This window comes from Panicum virgatum, chromosome 9N, assembly GCF_016808335.1.
Source record: "Panicum virgatum strain AP13 chromosome 9N, P.virgatum_v5, whole genome shotgun sequence".
NCBI classification, from domain to species: domain Eukaryota; kingdom Viridiplantae; phylum Streptophyta; class Magnoliopsida; order Poales; family Poaceae; genus Panicum; species Panicum virgatum.
In genome coordinates, this window is record NC_053153.1 from 27,347,406 (window position 1) to 27,365,076 (window position 17,671).

The 17,671-nt window shown below is 46.7% G+C and overlaps 3 protein-coding genes across 3 annotated transcripts; 2 read left to right on the plus strand and 1 right to left on the minus strand.

The window, feature by feature from the left end:
- Window positions 1–235: 235 nt before the first annotated feature.
- On the plus strand, window positions 236–910 carry LOC120691505. Its single transcript, XM_039974580.1, has 2 exons — window positions 236–447; window positions 522–910. Exons 1-2 carry the CDS (start codon window positions 303–305, stop codon window positions 743–745), a joined length of 369 nt encoding a protein of 122 aa, XP_039830514.1. The 5' UTR covers window positions 236–302; the 3' UTR covers window positions 746–910.
- Window positions 911–4,722: 3,812 nt separating this feature from the next.
- Window positions 4,723–5,811, minus strand: LOC120693350 (universal stress protein YxiE-like). Its single transcript, XM_039976769.1, has 4 exons — window positions 5,622–5,811; window positions 5,394–5,503; window positions 5,202–5,320; window positions 4,723–5,112 (listed from the first exon to the last, which is right to left on the minus strand). The coding sequence occupies exons 1-4, from the start codon at window positions 5,809–5,811 to the stop codon at window positions 5,001–5,003; spliced, it is 531 nt and encodes a 176-aa protein (XP_039832703.1). The 3' UTR covers window positions 4,723–5,000.
- A 3,874-nt stretch (window positions 5,812–9,685) lies between these two features.
- On the plus strand, window positions 9,686–17,559 carry LOC120689587 (protein RRP6-like 2). Its single transcript, XM_039971897.1, has 14 exons — window positions 9,686–10,506; window positions 11,072–11,227; window positions 11,976–12,134; window positions 12,213–12,296; window positions 12,433–12,512; window positions 12,609–12,659; window positions 12,952–13,051; window positions 13,324–13,406; window positions 13,490–13,535; window positions 15,299–15,386; window positions 15,468–15,631; window positions 15,721–15,999; window positions 16,071–16,184; window positions 16,756–17,559. Exons 1-14 carry the CDS (start codon window positions 9,808–9,810, stop codon window positions 17,350–17,352), a joined length of 2,700 nt encoding a protein of 899 aa, XP_039827831.1. The 5' UTR covers window positions 9,686–9,807; the 3' UTR covers window positions 17,353–17,559.
- The last annotated feature ends 112 nt before the right edge of the window (window positions 17,560–17,671 follow it).

Genomic DNA, 17,671 nt, shown 5'->3' on the forward strand with positions numbered 1-17,671 from the left:
ATGGTCAGTTGAATACAATGATGAGGAACGCAATCGGTGGTGAGTTGGTCAAGTGGAATGCCACTCGATTTGGAACCAACTACATGTTCCTAGAGAGCATCTATCGGAAACGTGATCGTTTCATGCAGTGGATGGCATCTACTGAGTTCCAACACAGCAAATGGGCGAATACCGAAGATGGTAGATTTACTCATGCAAGTTTTTCAAGTATGGAGTGGTGGGATGCATTGAAATATATCATCGACACGGTTCAACCAATATACAAGTTCCTTCGCTTCGCTGATCAGGACAAGAAGCCGAACATGTGCGAAGTCGTGATGGCCTACCAGACTATGAAACAGGAGCTGAAGTCTTTCTTTGGAACAAATGTTTCCACACTGAAAGAGTATGTTGAGGTGGTGGACGAGAGGTTGCGTGATGTGTTCATAGGCACGTATGTGGGTCCAGGTAAGCACACATCAGTCGTCTATTTTTAAACTCTATTGAAATAATGCTTATTTGAAGTGATTTATATTTTGCAGCTGCTGTCCTAAATCCGAGGTATGCATATACGATGGATCCAACTCAACAAATGTTTCGTGGACTTAAGGATACATTTCAGCGCATGACGGATCTCCAGAGCGCCGTCCAGGCATTGCAGGAGTTTGACGTGTTTCGGCAGAAAATTGGCGAGTATAGCAGTGATATGGCAATGCGGATGGCGATGGACACAAAGACATCCTCATGTAAGAGTTATTCCGTATGAAATTGTTATTTTCTCTATTCGAAAATATTGCTTACATACTCGGTTGCACATGCAGCGTCCTGGTGGATGATGTTCGGATCAAGTACTCCAAAACTGCAGTACCTTGCCATGAGGCTTGTTTCACAATGTTGTTCGTCCAGTGGATGCGAGCGGAACTGGAGTACTTTTGCCTTGCTGCATACAAAGGTTCGCAATCGGTTGTCGCACAAGAAACTTAATAAGCTTGTTTATGTCAACTACAATCTTCGTCTCCGACTTGAGGAGGTCTCCGGGCCACTGATGCGTGAAGAAGGTGATTTCATTGACCAGCTAGCCCATCTTTCTTTCTATGATGAGAAAAATCCGGTGCGGGAATGGATGGAATATGGTAGATCTAACCGGGCTCCAGTTCTGGACGAGGATGATGATGACGGCGACATCCCTCTCCCGTCCCATATTGTCAGAGATCAAATAAACGAGTCAGATCTACGTGAGGCTACGGGGAATGATTCCATCAGCGATTGGGCACGTACAAATATAGGTGACACTCACCTAGGGAAGAGAAAGTTGCAGAAAGGACCTAAGAAGGGTGACCCGAAGCGTCGAAAAGGCAAAGGAACAGCAAAACCAGTGAGCAGCGACACCGAGACTGATGATGGCAAAAGTGAGCATAGTCCTCCATATCAGGAGTCCGAGGATAGCAGCTCGGCCGATGATGGTGATGATGGTGATGATGGTGACGGTGCTGGGCCTGATGCTGGTGGTGGTGGTAGTGGTGCTGATGCTGCTGCTGGTGGTAGTGGTCGTGCTCGTAGTGTTCGTTTCACAGGTATACATTGCACATACAAATAGACACATATTTCTGACTATTGACTACTAATTATGAAATATGGTTGATTGCAGGGGAGACTCAGTTCACACATGCTACTCAGGACACCGACCATGGAGCACCGCAATCGCAGAGGAGAACAGGTGGACCAACGGACTATACGGACTATGATAGTCCACAGCACTCTTCTTCCTCCTACAGCGATTCGAGGCACTCTTTTCACTATCCCATTCCTGACATCAGCATGCAGCCACCGACGAGATGGGTGTACGAATGGGAAGACCCCCATTTTTACACTATGTTAGTTCAGGAATGGCAGACAACATCGGCGTGGACGGGCCAAACTTGGCAACACTACAAGGCTGAGCTGCTTAGAGTGCGAGGTATCGCTTTGATGTCCAACGCCGAATACCAAACCGCGTCCCAAATGGGGGTCTTCCCATTTCTACGTTGAACTTTCGTTTCATGTGTCTAGGTGTATGACTCTGTATTTGTATGCACGCTTATTACTATTGTATTTGTATGTATGATTATAACTTGTTGCTTTGGTATGGTCATTTACATTAAAATGTGCATAGCTCATGCCGAAATTTTCTTTTATTTTACACCGGGATCTATTTTTGAAGCGCTGGAAAATGAACCGGTATACCGGTCCAACCGGCCGGTTTACCGGTATAACCGTCCGGTATACCGGTATAACCGACCGGTTTACCGGTTCGGGCTACCCCTCCCACATGACCGGTATACCGGACCGTCCGGCCGGTATACCGGTCCGTACCGTTTGACCTCCGAGATTTGAATTCAAACGAATTCAAATTTCCTTTTGTCCGGTTCCGACCGGTTTCCGGCCTAACCGGACCGGTAAACCGGTACCGGAGCCCGGCGGTTAGGCCGGTCCGGTCGGGATTGGAAACCCTGGTAATGGGTCGGCTGTCATACTCGCTTCACAATCTTATTTGATACTTAATTTTTTTAGCTCAAAATTGTATAAGAGTAGAGTTCGATCTTTTAGAGTCCAGCTCTTAAATTATCTAGGCTAAAAATTAAGACTCTTTACCACCCTACGCAATGCACAGCTCAGTGTTGGAAACCCAGAGCCCGCATTGGATTTTTTTTCGTTTTGAAATCGCAATTTTTGTAATTTTCCCGTGAAAATACTCCATGTCTCCATTATGGAGCCTAAGGTTTAGGAGGCGCCACGCAAGTTTTAGAGTACTTATTCCAGATTGAAGATGTAAAGAGGTTGAGTTGCAGATCCAGAGTTTTTTTTTTTTGAGAAACTGGCAGGAGCACTACCAAATCATATAAGAATGAGAAGTAGGCTTACAAAAGTCTAAGAGGATATTACATAAAACAGAAAACACACAAACTCAACCGATGTAGGAATAACATAGGAACTACTTGATGTTCGGCGCTCTCAAGGCCACTTGTCGCAGGCCTATCTCCTCCAGAATGCAGCTAAAACCAACGGAGTTGTCATTGATTTCCCTTCGAAAACTCTTCAATTTCATTCATTCCGTATATTCCACGTCGTGTACATGAGCAGGGTTGCTACATGTCTCCACTGTTCTTGAGGTATTAGCCGCAAGGAAGACATCCACCATGCTTCAATATCAACTCCTCTTTCAGGTGTCTTCACCAGGGTTAACCAAACCGGTGGGAACTGGTCCGGTTTGACCGGTTACCGGTCAAACCGGTCCGGGCCGGTTTCGGTTTGGGCCGGTACCAAACCGGCCCAAATTCAAAATTCAAATTTAAATTTAAAAAAAATGAAAAATTCCTAAAAAATACTTCAAGGTGCGACGAATCTAATGGTGTCAAATTTTCTCAAAAATTTGTCCATTTAGTATAGTTTGCGGGCATATGAAGTTAAATCAAAAAAGAAAAAACGGGCCGGCCCATTAAGGCCCACCGCATATGGCGACCGGTAAAAACCGGGAAACCACTTTTAAACCGTCGGATTTTTTGGTTAAAACACCGGTAACCGGTCAGACCGATCGGTATACTGGTCGGAACCGGTTACACATGTGCTTTTGAATTTGGATTTGAATTCCACCGGTTTCCGGTCAAACCGGTCCGGTAAACCGCTACCAGAGGGCGGCGGTTTGACCGGACCGGTCGGTTTTGTAAATCCTGGTCTTCACTACACCATTAGACCAACCATGCATCAGAAACCAAACTTCTTGTGCAAACACACAATGAAGACAAAAGAGGAGCCGCGGTCTCTAGTTCTTGGTCACACAAAGGGCAATTTGGATCACACAGCCAAGCCCTCTTGATAAGTTTCTCTGCGGTGAGAATTTTAGATTGAACCAAAAGCTAGACAAAAAACTTGTGCTTCCTCTCAGCATTGTACTTTCCATATGTAGTTTGCCTTGAAACTACAATAAGAACCATTAAATTGTGACAAAATAGGCAGACTTGGAATAATAGGAGCCATTAGCTGTCCAGTGCTAAGAGAGTTGGTCTTCCTGATCATCCAAAGAAACTTGCTGCAGATCCAAGTTTACGAGCATGTATCTCTAGCTCTTCTGTCTTGTGTGCATTTCGAATTACTAGGATGTGCATACTTTTGAACAAAAATTTGAAAAAAAGTTATTGAAGAAGCCGGTACATATTGTAAGTACATTCAGAGGTGAACTTTCATGTTAGAGTACATTCAGAGGTTAACTTTCATGTTATATTAAATTTTTGCTTCTATGGGTGGGCTTTGTTTTGTGTGATATTTCTAACTTTTCAACAAAAATGCATGTGGCAAGCATGATCTTAGGTTTGGCATGTCATAGCTCGGAACCAAGCGTACCCTTACTTTTCAACTAAACAACACTAAAATGTATTGTACTCCCTCCTTCCCTGTTTATAAGGCATACACGTATATCAAGATTCAAACCTTGTCATCTTTGACCAATAATTTGACTATTAAAATTTTATTTTTATAATACAAATTTCATATGATTGGATTCATAATCAAATATATTTTACAATGATTATAAATTTATAATCAAAAGTGATATAATATATGATAAATAAATGGTCAAAATGTTGTTTAGAAGACCGTGTCATGTTCCACCATGCCTTATAAACGGGGAAGGAGGGAGTATGTGGCAAGCTTAAGCTTAGGTTTGGCCGCAGGTTATGACTGGGAAGTGGGAACCAAGCACATCTTTACTTTCCAACCAAACAGTTTTACTACAATGCGCACAGATTTATTTACACATCTTTACTAAAATGTACTGGTAATTACTATTTACACAGATTTATTTCTCACCCAAGCGCACGATTTTTTTTTACATCGTCGAACCAAAGATGGTTCCCAACATATCAAGGATTCATCAAGGACGTGTTGGCGGCATCGTTCGCATCCTAAGCTTGGAGAATCTCTGAATCCGTCGAGGCGTCGTCGTCGCCTGATGGGCTATCAGGATGTTTCTTTGCCCCCGCCGGCGATCAGCTCGCCGTCTGGTGGGCGCGGTGGCCGTCGTCGCGAGGCGGCTTGACGACCACGATCGGGCAGCTCGCGTGGTGCGCGCAGTAGTCGCTCACGCTCCCCAGGAACGCCCTGCGTGCAGTGCAGACACAGATCGATCAATAGGCAGATCCGAACCGCGTGTCGCTGACCTGACCACGGGCCCGCGTTCGTTTACGTACCTCTTGATGGCGCCGAGGCCGCGGCTGCCGACGACGAGCAGCCCGGCGCCCATGTCGTCGGCGGCGCGGCACAGCGTCTCCCTGGGCTCCCCTTCCACCACCACCGCCTCCGCGCTCACCTGCAGGGCAGACGACGACGCCCAGAATGCAGCACTTGTACTGAAAAAGAAAGAAAAAAGTTAGCCTACCTACCCCTCGTTGGTGGCAGATCCGCTTGGCCCTGTCGAGCAGCCTGCGCGCGTTCTCCGCCTGCGCCGCCCGCACCGACTCCACCATCGACGGCGCGCCGTACACCGCCGACCCTGCGCGCGCGGTGGCAAGTTTGCAGTAAGGCTTACACGCACGACGTCGGACGTGCACCGACGTGCCGGTGGCTGGCCAGCAAGCGGCGACTATTCTAGAGAGAGCAGCGGGCAGCACCTGGCCCGACCGGGTACATGACGTGCCGGAGCGGCTCCAGGGCGTGGACGAGCGCCAGCTCGGCACGAGGCTCCGCCTCCGCTGCCGGCTGGTCGGCGGCCGGGGATGGGAGGAAGAAGAGGTGGTCGAGCGCCCAGGCCAGCGCATGCCGGCTGAAGTCGCTGTCGTCCACCGCCACCAACACCTTCATCGCTCCTGCGCTTGCTCACTCTCTGTCTCTCTCGCACCGCACACTGATATCGGGGGGTGTTTAGTTCAAAAAATAATATACAGTATCCGTCACATCAAATCTTCGGACACATACAATGCAGGAGACATTAAATACAGTTGAAAAAAATAATTAATTACATAGTCTAATTAATTAGCACATGATGAATATTTTAAACATAACTAGTTTATGATTAGGCATTATTTATCAAATAATAATGAACTTTTTCACCAACTAAACACACCTGTGGTTAGTTCGGCTGGCTCGTGACGCGGTTGCGAAGAAGTCTGCCGAGCGGCGTCGCCGTGGTGGTATATACCTGTGCGTGCGGTGGGCCCCAGGCCTGGGCTGGCTGGCGCGGTGGACAGAGCCGTGCGTGCGTGGCAAGCAGTGTGCCCGGATCAGAACGGAGCGGGGCTATGCGCGCGCGTGGCTGCCATGCAGGGCCGCACCGCCGCGCCGCGCCGCCCCGCCTGCCGCCAGAGCCACACCGCCACGGCGCGCGGGTTTCCCCTGCGGCCCTGCGCCGCGCGGCGCGGCGAGTCGGCGACCGAGCAACTGGCCTCAAGTCCAGCTGTCTACTCTATTGCCGTACTGCGCCCTGCTACGAATTTCCTTTTCTTTTTCCAATTTCCTGGCGAAGCAAGAGAGTCCATTCGGTTGGACCAGCTTGAAATTTCTGTTCCAACTCTGTTTCAAGATCTGTTTTGACATTTAACTTGAATCCAACGCGGAGTAGCTGCACCGACTACTCGATCGAAAATCTCGAACGATGATCTAATTCAACTATGTGACGGTGCCACCTCTTTCACCCGCAGAAGCACTGCTCGTAATATCAAATCATTAGATCAAGATCAAGAACCAGAAATTTAGATGGGACATTTTGCCTCGGCTAGCTTACTGGCCCTCATTAGAAGTTCTCGAGTTATCTTCACAAGTTAGTGAATGTTCAAAACATTCCATGAGTCACTGTCGAAATCCAGCAGCAGCAGCCACGTCATCTAAGTTACAATTTTTTTTGAATGAACGAGCACAGACTGTGCGTATTTCTATCAATAAAGAAGGAGTAACAAACCATCTAAATTATAAACGTAGCATTTTCTTCTTCTAAAGTTCCCAACAATGCATTCATTCAATTCAGAGATCTAAAGCATGTATAAATTCTTTCACATGATGTTTCTACCGTTTGCAACTAACTGAAATACATAAATTCTTCCATATGATGTGGCTACATTTGCAACTAGCTTTAGAAGGCCAGCCTTGAATCAGTTGCTTAATTGCAAAATCAAAGTCCTACCTTAAATCAAATAAGTTTCCAGGATTCCAAGGAATCTCCTCAACATCTCAAATGTCCAAGGTGTCAAGATGAAATAGAGATCGAATCATGGAAGTAGCTATCACATGAATTTAGAATCTGTTTGGCAGAGCTTCAAAATGGGCCCCAGCTCCGGCTCCACGTGGAGTCCTACTAAACGGTGTCCACCACGGCTCTAGGGTGGAACCCTGTCAGAGCTCCGGAATTTCCACTCTCTAGAGCAGAAGGATAAAGTTGGAGGCACAAATCGTGGCTTTGCGCGGCTTCGCGGAGCTCGTCCCGTCCGTTGGACCACCTTGTTCTTGTGAGGGGCATCGAGGCGCGGGTGGAGGCATGAAGGAGGAGGAGGCATGGGCCACCGCCGGCATTGAGAGGAGGAGGAGGCATGGGTTGCCGCCGCTTGGAGGAGGAGGAGGCGCGGGCTGCCACCGCTTTGGAGGAGGATGTGCCAGAGGAGGCATGGGCTGCCGCCGCTTGGAGGAGGAGGAGGAGGAGGAGGAGGCGCGGGCTGCCACCGCATTGGAGGAGGATGTGCCAGTGGAAGAAGGGCTCAGGCGATGGTGGGTTGGAGAATAAGGAGAGAGAATAAAAGGAAAGTAAATTAAAAAATGAGAGGTAAAATAAAAAATTGCTAAGGGTATATTGGGCATTTGACATCTTCATCAATTTATGAAACACAAGATGAAGTTGTTTTACCAAACATTTTTCCAAAATAACTCAGCTCCATCAGAGAAGCTGCTTCACTAGAGGAGCCGGAGCCAGAGCCTCACCAAACATGCCCTTAACCCAAATAATAATTTTCTAGATAATTGACCTACATAGTATGGCCGCATGGGCAATGCAAGATCATCTAATAATTGAGTTACTTATTGTTGGAATTGATAATAAGATCTCCCGGAGTCTAAGGTTTTGTTTAGATCACTTTGCATTTTGTATTTTTGGATTTTTTTGAAAGAAATCTTCAACATTTGAAGTATTAAATGTAGACTAATCACAAAACTAATTACAGATCTCGTCTATAAACTACGAGACGAATCTAATGAGCCTAATTAATCCATCATTAGAGCATGTTACTGTAGCATTGCTGTAGCAATTTAGTGTCTAATCACATCCTAATTAGGTTCATTAGATTCGTCTCTCGATTTACAATCCATTTGTGTAATGCGATTTATTTTTCGACTACATTTAGTACACCATGCAAGCGATTTTCAAAAATTTTGCATTTTGTCTTTATGGATCTAAACAGGGCCTAAAGTAAGACTGACTCCAACAAGGGAATGCAAAGCCATTTTTGCATCTCGGCGGACACTGTGCCGCACGAAATTCATCTCCAACAGATGAGGCATTGCAGCATGCAGTTTGCATCGTGAGGAGAGATGTGAGCTAAAAATAGATTCCCTCTCTCCTCCTACGCAAATCCGGAGGCGAGCGGCGGGGCGGGCAGCGCGAGCGAGCGCGGGCGACCTCCTCCCCGTGCGGCGGGGCAACGGCGGCGGGCCGCAGTCGCGGCGGCGCGCACACGAGGGGCGGAATGGCGGCGGCGCTCCTCCCATCATCCTCCTCCCTCCTCTCTCCGCCGCGACCTCCGCCGGCCTCGAGCTCACTGGCCAAGCAGAGGCACAGGCGTGGCGAGCGGAGCCGCGGGCCCGCGCCACCCTCACGCGTCTCGAGCTCGACCTCCGCCGCCGGCCTCATGCGTCTCGAGCTCAGCCAGCTCCGGTGGCGTGCGGGGCGAGCAGCGGCAGCGCGCGGGCTGAGCGGGATCCGCCAGCTCGACGGGCCAGCTCGACGGCGCGGCGCGGGGTGCTGCCGAGGTGGGCGGCAGGCGGCGGAAGGGCCCGGCGTCGGGGGCGGAGCGGCGGGGGCGAGGATGGAGGGGCGCGACCTCCTCACCGCCGGCGTTCACGAGGTGGGCTGCGCACGGGGTAGCGGCGGAGCCAGCGTTCACGAGGTTTGCGGTGCACAGGGCGACCGGCGGTGTGGCGTGGAGGACGTCGGCGGCGCTGGGACGACAGGAGCAGGCGGAGCCGCCCTCGACCACGGCTGTCGCGGTGCTAGGCACTCGGGACCGCAGCGCTGCGGGGGCAGTTGACGGCGGACGCGCTCGGTGGCTGGCGTCGCCGACGCCGCAGCCGTGTGGGGCGGCGTGGCGGAGAGCGGCGGCGGCCCTCGACGGCGGAGCGGCGGGCGTCTTCTTACTCGGCAGGCGTTTGCGTTTGCCTCCTCTCTGTTGGAGACCGTCACCGAAAATTAGATAGGCAGCTACTGTTCACACGATGCAAACATTATTTTGCCTCTCAAAAATGCCATCTCTTATTGGAGTCAGTCTAATCATTGCAATTAATCGCACCACTTAATTGAATTTGAACACACTGATTGTGACCCACATTTGCGGCTTGCACGGGCTTGCACGAGCTTCGCCTTGAAAAGGGATCCAAACTTTCAAAAGCGTGGGCAGACACACAAACTGCATGCCAGTACATCAACACAACGTAAACACCCAGAAGCCAGAAAGGGTAACAGCAAGGGAAAGAGGAAAAATCGCTCCATTCACACACAATTCGCAGGCACGCGGTACAACCCCGGCGGCGGCTGCCTTCTCCCCCTCCCCCTCCCCCTCTCATAAACCCTAAACCACCTCTCATTCCCCAACCAGTTTCGCCATGGAAGCGGACGAGGCCTCGCCGCCGCCGCGGCCGCCGCCGTGGGCGCAGAACAAGTCGGCCGCGGCCATGGAGGCGTCGTCGGGCCCGCTCGCCGCCGCGGCCGCCCGCCTCTCCGCCCGCTCCCGGGCGCTCCCCTCGTCCCGCGACTTCCACTTCTACAACAACTTCCCGGCCTTCAAATCCCCCGTCGGCGCCGCGGCCGCCAAGGCCGACGCCTCGCTCGGCGCGCTGGGCGGGGCCCCGCTCCTCCCGGCGCGGCAGCAGCCGTTCCCGGGGGCCGCCGACCTCGACGACGCGCACGACTGGCTCGTCGCCCTCAACGACGACCTGCTCGAGCGGTTCGGCGCCTCCATGGACGAGTTCAAGGCGCTGAGGGAGAAGGAGGAGGCGGCCGGACGGAGGGCGGCCACGGAGGCTGGGGACGGGTTCCAAGTGGTGTACGGGAAGAAGAAGAAGAAGGTGGGCGATGGGGACGGAGGCGTTGGAAGAGCTGAGGCCTTCGGGTCCTCCAGCTCCGTGAAGGTGGCCAAGGACAAGGCGGCCGCACCGGGGACGAAGGCAAAGGTGCCCTTCCACATCCCCACCATCCCGCGGCCACAGAACGTGTACCGCATTGTAGTGGACAACTCGAGCAAGCCGTTCGAGCATGCTTTGCTTGAGCAGAGTGAGGATGGCACCCGTGCCGTGCACCCATTGGTTAGTGTTTTTCGACATATTCTTTGTGAATCTCACCTCAAAGCAAGTCTGCTTCCTTATTTCCTTAATGTTCGATCTCACCACTGAATCACAAAAATTGCCTGCTCCTTACTGCCTGTAAATTGCGATAGGTATGGCTAATTTGAAGACAAAGAAAAGATGTAGAGAACCAGTTTTTTGTTTGGTTAGAGAACCAGTTTTTTGTTTGGTAGCGTGAGCAGAGTATGTAGGATCAACAGGTTTCATATGCAGCTGATGATGAATTATGCGAAAGGGCATAACATGCATATACTAGTTTAGAAGCAAAGCAACATTATTCTGAATTGATTATGCTTTGGTTTTATGGGGACTTGATGAATTACAAGATATTGTTGGTGAAAAAGAAATCAATTCACTCATGGAGACTTAATGGGATGCAAAATCAGTGGATGAAACGAGGAAACTATCGTGTAAAAGTTTAGCGTCAGCTTTAGGGAAATATGCTGCTGTCCATGTTCTGCATTTGTATTGTCAAATGTAAAAAACAATTGATTTCCATTTTTACATGTTTATTCTATATTTGCAGGAAAAACTCCCCATTGAACAACTAATCGACAGAAATGTTCCATACAGTGAACCTGTAAAGCCACCTGCACTAGGTGATACCCCTTTTACATTTGTTGAAGATCTGAAAACCTTGGAGGTGCTAGCCACAAAGCTGAAGAGTGCAACTGAATTTGCTGTAAGTGTGCTTATTTCTTTTTGATGCCATTCATACATCAGTGGCTCATAACATGATATTCAGGAGTGTTCAGTACATACTTTCAGTATGCTTGAGTTTGTGCTGTTTATGAGGAGTATTCAGGAGTCTTCTTACTTTGATTGTAACCCATATAAACTGAGATTAGGAGTTTGAAGATTAGTATTGTGTGTCAACATACTTATAAGTTCTGGTTATTGAGCATTATTTTCTGTACTGGTGGTATTGTGTACATTAAGTATATGGTGCACTGCAGATGTAACTTGTGAGTTAGGTTATGTTTAATATGTCCATCATACCAGCCATCAAATTCAAAAAACTTTCCTTAATCATCGGGCCTTTGCGGTCAATATGGCGGATCCTGGTATAGTTATGTCATATTTGCTGCCAATTCAGGCCTTCCCTTTTCTGTTAAGGTGCGCAAAGTGGTTAACTTTCTGTTATATTTGTTTCCATGCTAGATTCCTTGGTTTTCTGAGCTAGTTCTACCTTCTTATCACCCAAGATACTTTGGATGAATTTCTCCATTTGTTGATGCATGACATGTCCTAGAACAGATTTCTACTCTCTATGTTAAACTTAATGGTTGGAAATTATCTGAACTCGATATTTTTCTGTGTTGCTTTGTTGCAAAAATTGATTCTTTGACTTCTTTTAAAATGGATTTTTTGATATATTGTGCATCATTTATTAACTGAAGCATTTTGACCCTTTGCTCCTACCATTTCAGGTTGATTTGGAACACAACCATTATAGGTCATTTCAGGGTCTGACATGCTTGATGCAGATTTCGACAAGAACAGAGGATTTTATTGTGGACACTCTTAAGCTTCGCAAATATCTCGGTGATTACTTAAGAGAATTTTTCAGAGATCCAACCAAGAGAAAGGTACAGTATTCTCTCTTTACGTTTGCATTTTATAATATGTCTGAAATTGTAGTTTCTCATTGCTCTTTTGACAAATAGGTAATGCATGGCGCAGGTCGTGATATAATATGGCTTCAACGAGACTTCAGCATATATGTATGCAACCTTTTTGACACAGGCCAGGTATAATGCACATACAATGATTATCTGCATATTCATATGTCTCGCTTCTGTTTCTTTTTCTTTATATTTTCTGTTGTACTTATTGTTTTAACGTTATGTTAACTGAAGCTTGATTTCTCCACCCAACTTAAAACAGGCTTCAAAGGTCTTACAGATGGACCGGAACAGCCTGGAGCATCTTTTGCAGCATTTCTGTGGAGTGACCGCGAATAAAGAGTGCGTGATTTGTTTACCTCCTTCATGCTTCTAGTTTGCAGGTTCCATGTATGGGAGCTGTAAAGCGTGGCTAAGACATACATTTTCTTGCAACAGGTACCAGGCTGCTGATTGGAGGTTGAGGCCCCTTCCTGATGAAATGATCAAGTACTGTGCCCTTATGCTTTTTGATCCTTTGATCATCATGTTTTATTTGAACATCTCTGAGGAGGTAGCTTTGGATAGGAGCGCTTGGAGACTAGCTATCAACGTGCCTGAACCGTGACCTTTGTGTCTTGTGGGTTTCATCTCTAGCCTACCCCAACTCGCTTGGGATAAAAGGCTATGTTGTTGTTGTTGATCACCATGTTTTATTTCAATATTTCTTTTTATTAGTTTTTTACTCCACTCTGGAGAATAGTTTCCACCATTTGTATCTCATAGCTGTTGCTGTGTGTAGATATGCTAGAGAAGATACACACTATCTGCTATACATATACGACCTGATGAGATTGAGACTAGTGAAGGAGTCATCAGATGGCAGTGATATGCTTTTAGAGGTAAATTTCTTCATTTAATGCATTCTCCCTTCTTCCCTACTAATTTCTGAGACAAGTGTAGTAGGCCCTCCATTGAAGGTCTATTAAGTTAAGATTCATGCCTTTACCTGAGTTGCCATCCAGGTACTTGAATAGTTGACTGTGTTTTTATATTCTTAACTGATTTGGAACATTGGAGGGCATGCATAATGTTTGGTTCGCTCCTATTGCATACAAATTCACTAAACATACTAACTGGAGCAACTAAAGTGATGCGTCTTTCATCACTGCAGGTTTGCAAGCGCAGCAATGAAATTTGCTTGCAACTATATGAGAAGGAGCAGCTGACTGATTCATCGTATCTACATATACATGGGTTTGTATTATGCATGCTTCAATGCAGCATTATTCAGCAAAAATCTGTTCTACCTTTCATAATCTCAGTTCTTTCAATTACAGGTTGAAAGAAATCGAGCTGGATGCAAGACAGCTGTCAGTTCTTTCTGTAAGTACATAATTCCTCTTAGAGGGCATTATACTGGTGTTTTGACTCTTTTATTAATTTGCAGTATGTTGGTTTGTTAGAAATGAATTCCTAGCTGTCCTGGTGGATGATTTCGTATTGATAACCCACTGTTTGAGGCTATGGCTAGTTTTTATAGATCTTAGATATGCTAGCTGGAAGGTCATAATCTGAGTTTTTTTCGTTAAAGCAATTCCATATTTTCTTCTATACATCTTGTCACGGGTAGTCAGCTGGGCTTATTGGGCCATTTGGGCCGCGGTACTGTAGCGCCGCGGTACTGTAGCGCCGCCAGCCCTCTAGGGTTTGTTGGTTAGGGATAAGTTACTTAGGGGTAGGAAAGGAATAAGATTGATTAGGTTAGGATATTACTTAGGGGTCAAGTAAGCCTTGCTTACAGGTCAAGTAACCCTCTCTATATAATGAGAGGAGATGTATCAATCTAATTAAGCAATGAACAATGAAGAAACAATTCTAGTCCCCCTCAATCTCTCAAGCTCTTGGCAAAGCATAAGGCCTAGTTACCCCAAAATATCCATCTACATTACATCTGGTATCAGCTCTTCTTTGGTTTCGATCCCTCCCCATGGCTTCTGCTACCAATGACGCCTTGTGCGCCCTTGCCGAGGGGCATCGTCTCATGTCTGAGCAGCTCCGTCATATGTCCACAACACTGGATCATCTAAGGGTGTTGCTCGAGGTGAAGACACGCGAACGCCAGGCGGCTGTACGCCTACAGGCTGCGGCGCGTGGACTCCTGGCACGCCGGCTTCTACAGACTCTCCGTGGGGAGAAATCATCGGTGGAGCAGGCAGCGGTGCGCCTGCAAGCAACAGGGTGAGGCTTTCTTGTCCGGCGCATGGTGCGGACGAGGCGCATGGCGCTCAACATGGCGCGATGGCAAATCACAGCCTGCAGGTTCGCCCACTCGAGCTCGCCTATACTTCCTGCCGAGTTCCAGGTATGGTGCCTCCCAGCACCAACCATGGCAATGCAGGGGCAGGCACCAAAGGCGGTTCAATCTGTGCCAAGAACTGCAATGGCTGTCTCATCTGTTCAGGCGCCCAGCGGACTGGTTGGCTGCTACATCCTCCTCTTTTCAGCCCACATGAAGCCGGAGCTCTTTCCATGGGATCCAGGATGACATAGTTGTAGTCCAAATTTATTTCATACTTTAGTTCCCAATTTATTTCATATTTTCATCTTAAATAACAACGGTAAGCCGAGATGTAAAAGGCTTAACCCTAGGTTGCGTCAAGTAGGTCCGCGGCAGCTCGTGGGCGAGCTGCTCCGAAAGGGGGGAGTAGTGTCACGGGTAGTCAGCTGGGCTTATTGGGCCATTTGGGCCAAGGCACTGTAGCGCGCCGCGGTACTGTAGCGCCGCCAGCCCTCTAGGGTTTGTTGGTTAGGGATAAGTTACTTAGGGGTAGGAAAGGAATAAGATAGATTGATTAGGTTAGGATATTACTTAGGGGTCAAGTAAGTCTTGTTTACAGGTCAAGTAACCCTCTCTATATAATGAGAGGAGATGTATCAATCTAATTAAGCAATGAACAATGAAGAAACAATTCTAGTCCCCCTCAAGCTCTTGGCAAAGCATAAGGCCTAGTTACCCCAAAATATCCATCTACATTACACATCTTTGATTAATCAAGGCGCAGGAATTCCAGTTTAAACAATTTACTTGTATTAATGAAATAATTCTATTGCTCCTCATCTTATTTCTTTTTCATTTTTCCGTGCAGAGTCTATATCGATGGAGAGATGGCATCGCCCGTGCTGAGGATGAGAGCACTGGCTATATATTACCAAATAAGAGTCTACTTGAGATAGGTTTATTTCTAATCTCAGCTTACTTAGTGTATGGCTTTGCATGCCTTGGCTAACTTCTTTCCTTGCGTTTTGGATTTAAAGCAAAGGAGATGCCTGTGACAAGTGGGAAGTTAAAAAGAATGGTTAAATCAAAAAATTTTGAGCGCCACCTCAACACTGTTATTAACACTATTAGGGATGCCATATCAGCTTCTGGTGCTTTTGCGAGTATAGCAGAACAATTAAAGAAGGGAAAGCTGGAAGAGGTTTGTTATCCTGATTTTATTTCAACTTATCTTCCACTTCATTTCAGTCTTCTGGACATCATTTGAAGTGAACATATGATTTTCTGCAGTTAACGGTGACAAATGCGATGAACAGCAGTGAAGATGCTGAAATGATCCCTGTTGTTGATGTTGATAACAATGAAGATGCAATTGATGAATCTGCTGTAGTTTCCACAGTGATTACAAATGTTGGTACTGCTTCTCCCTGTGTGGGAACTGTTACAAGCGGAGCATCTTTTGATAATATGCATTTAGAGGACTTCACGCCTGAAAATGAGAACTTTGGGAATTCGTCACGGTTTACTGGACAAGCTGATAAGGGAACATTAAGCAATGGCCCGCAGCAAGTAAGGAGAATCATTTTTCATATGCATCTGCTGTATTTCTGGCCTTGTATTCAAATATCTGCATTGTCTAGGTAGCAAAGGCCACTGTTCAAGCATCGAAGAGGACTACAGCTTTTGGTGCTCTGTTTGGAAAACCAGCTGCTGGAAGAAGGCCGAATCTTTTCCAAGGGTTTTCAAATGACCAGGTAGTTCATTGCATCTTTTCTATGTGGACGGTAGAATTGAATTCTCTTGATATTGAAGCCTTGTATATAGGGAGATGCAGTTTCAATGATCGGTTTACTGCCTGCCATACTTAAGCACTACCTCTGTTTCGTAATAGTTGTAACTTTTTCCGAAGTCAAACATTTCTATCTTTGACAATCAATTCCTACAAATTCATATAGTTTAACATGTAAATATATTATGGAAGTATATCTCGTGGTGAATCCAAAAAATCTCTTATAATGTTAAAGTATACAATTTTAGAACTTAATGGTCCAAGATAGAAAGATTTGACTTAGGACAAAGCTAGAATGACAACTATGAAGAATTGAAGGGAGTATTCAAAGTGCATTGCTAGAGTTTTGACATGCATAGTATGTTCAATTCTTTGATGAGCATGCATCTGCACAATCAGTGATACACTGGCTTTATGAAATTTATGTCTTGCCTGTGTTCTCGAATCAAAGTTGGCTTTTCATAGCAGCTTTTGATACGAATGCTTAGTGGCCACAGAGCCATCCTGACTCAGTGTTGTATGTATAACAATTGCAGGGTAAGAGTAAGGTGGATAAGATAACATCTTCTGTGGTACTTCCTTTCCATAATTTCTCTGGTAGTGTGAAACCTCCATCAGGCAACCTTCCACTGAAAGAACAAGTGCATTCGGAACCAGAAAGCATTCAACACAGTGATCCAGCCTGTCAGACGGAAGACGTGATACAGTTGGACACTGAAACAGATGATCCTCAACCACCAGAAAGTTGTAATGATGATGAACATGAGGAACCCAAAGACATGGAAATGTCCAAGTCCCCTTCAGATGTTCCCTCTGATACTGAGCAAAGATTCCAGTCACTCGACGAAGAGAGAAATGTTCAGCAGAATCAGAGGGCACCTCAAGAACCTGAATTTAGATTCCCACTGGTGCCCTTTGACTATGCTGAAGCTAGAAAGAATCTTGTGTCTGGCGAGCCTAAAGCTGAGAGGAAAAAAGACGATGCTGTTGCCAGGCCCATAAACATGGATTCTGGAGATAAGAAGCTAACTTCAAACAAACCAGGCGTTGGAGAGAACGATGGGAGTTTCCAGCATCCACGAAGGCGGCAGGCTTTTCCGCCTTCTGGCAATAGAAATTTTACGTATCACTAACAGTTGAGATGTATTAACTGACGAATTGTGATGTTCCAAGATTGTAGGTAAAAGAGCTCGACAAAAGAGGATCACACGTTGTATTCGGGAATATTCTGTGGGTAGAGAGTAGAGACAAATTCTTGAACTTTAACTTATGGATGACTTTGAGACAATTGTTAAGTAATGCGGAATTTAATGTTTGGAACATGCCAATTCACCATTGTTTTAGGAATTATGTCGTTTCCTGCAAATTTCTTGCCGTGTTTTTTGCTATGGAATATTTCAGTTGGCTATAAATTATAAGTATTTGGACCCTAAACTCATCTGCAAAGATGCT

Coding starts and splice junctions, on each gene's coding strand:
- LOC120689587 (XM_039971897.1), top strand. CDS start 9,808: ATGGAAGCGGACGAGGCCTCGCCGCCGCCGCGGCCGCCGCCGTGGGCG. Junction 11,228..11,975: donor AGAGTGCAACTGAATTTGCT/GTAAGTGTGCTT, acceptor CTACCATTTCAG/GTTGATTTGGAACACAACCA. Junction 15,632..15,720: donor AGAAGGGAAAGCTGGAAGAG/GTTTGTTATCCT, acceptor GATTTTCTGCAG/TTAACGGTGACAAATGCGAT.
- LOC120693350 (XM_039976769.1), bottom strand. CDS start 5,811: ATGAAGGTGTTGGTGGCGGTGGACGACAGCGACTTCAGCCGGCATGCG. Junction 5,321..5,393: donor GGATCTGCCACCAACGAGGG/GTAGGTAGGCTA, acceptor TCTGCCCTGCAG/GTGAGCGCGGAGGCGGTGGT. Junction 5,113..5,201: donor GGCCTCGGCGCCATCAAGAG/GTACGTAAACGA, acceptor CACTGCACGCAG/GGCGTTCCTGGGGAGCGTGA.
- LOC120691505 (XM_039974580.1), top strand. CDS start 303: ATGTGCGAAGTCGTGATGGCCTACCAGACTATGAAACAGGAGCTGAAG. Junction 448..521: donor AGGCACGTATGTGGGTCCAG/GTAAGCACACAT, acceptor TATATTTTGCAG/CTGCTGTCCTAAATCCGAGG.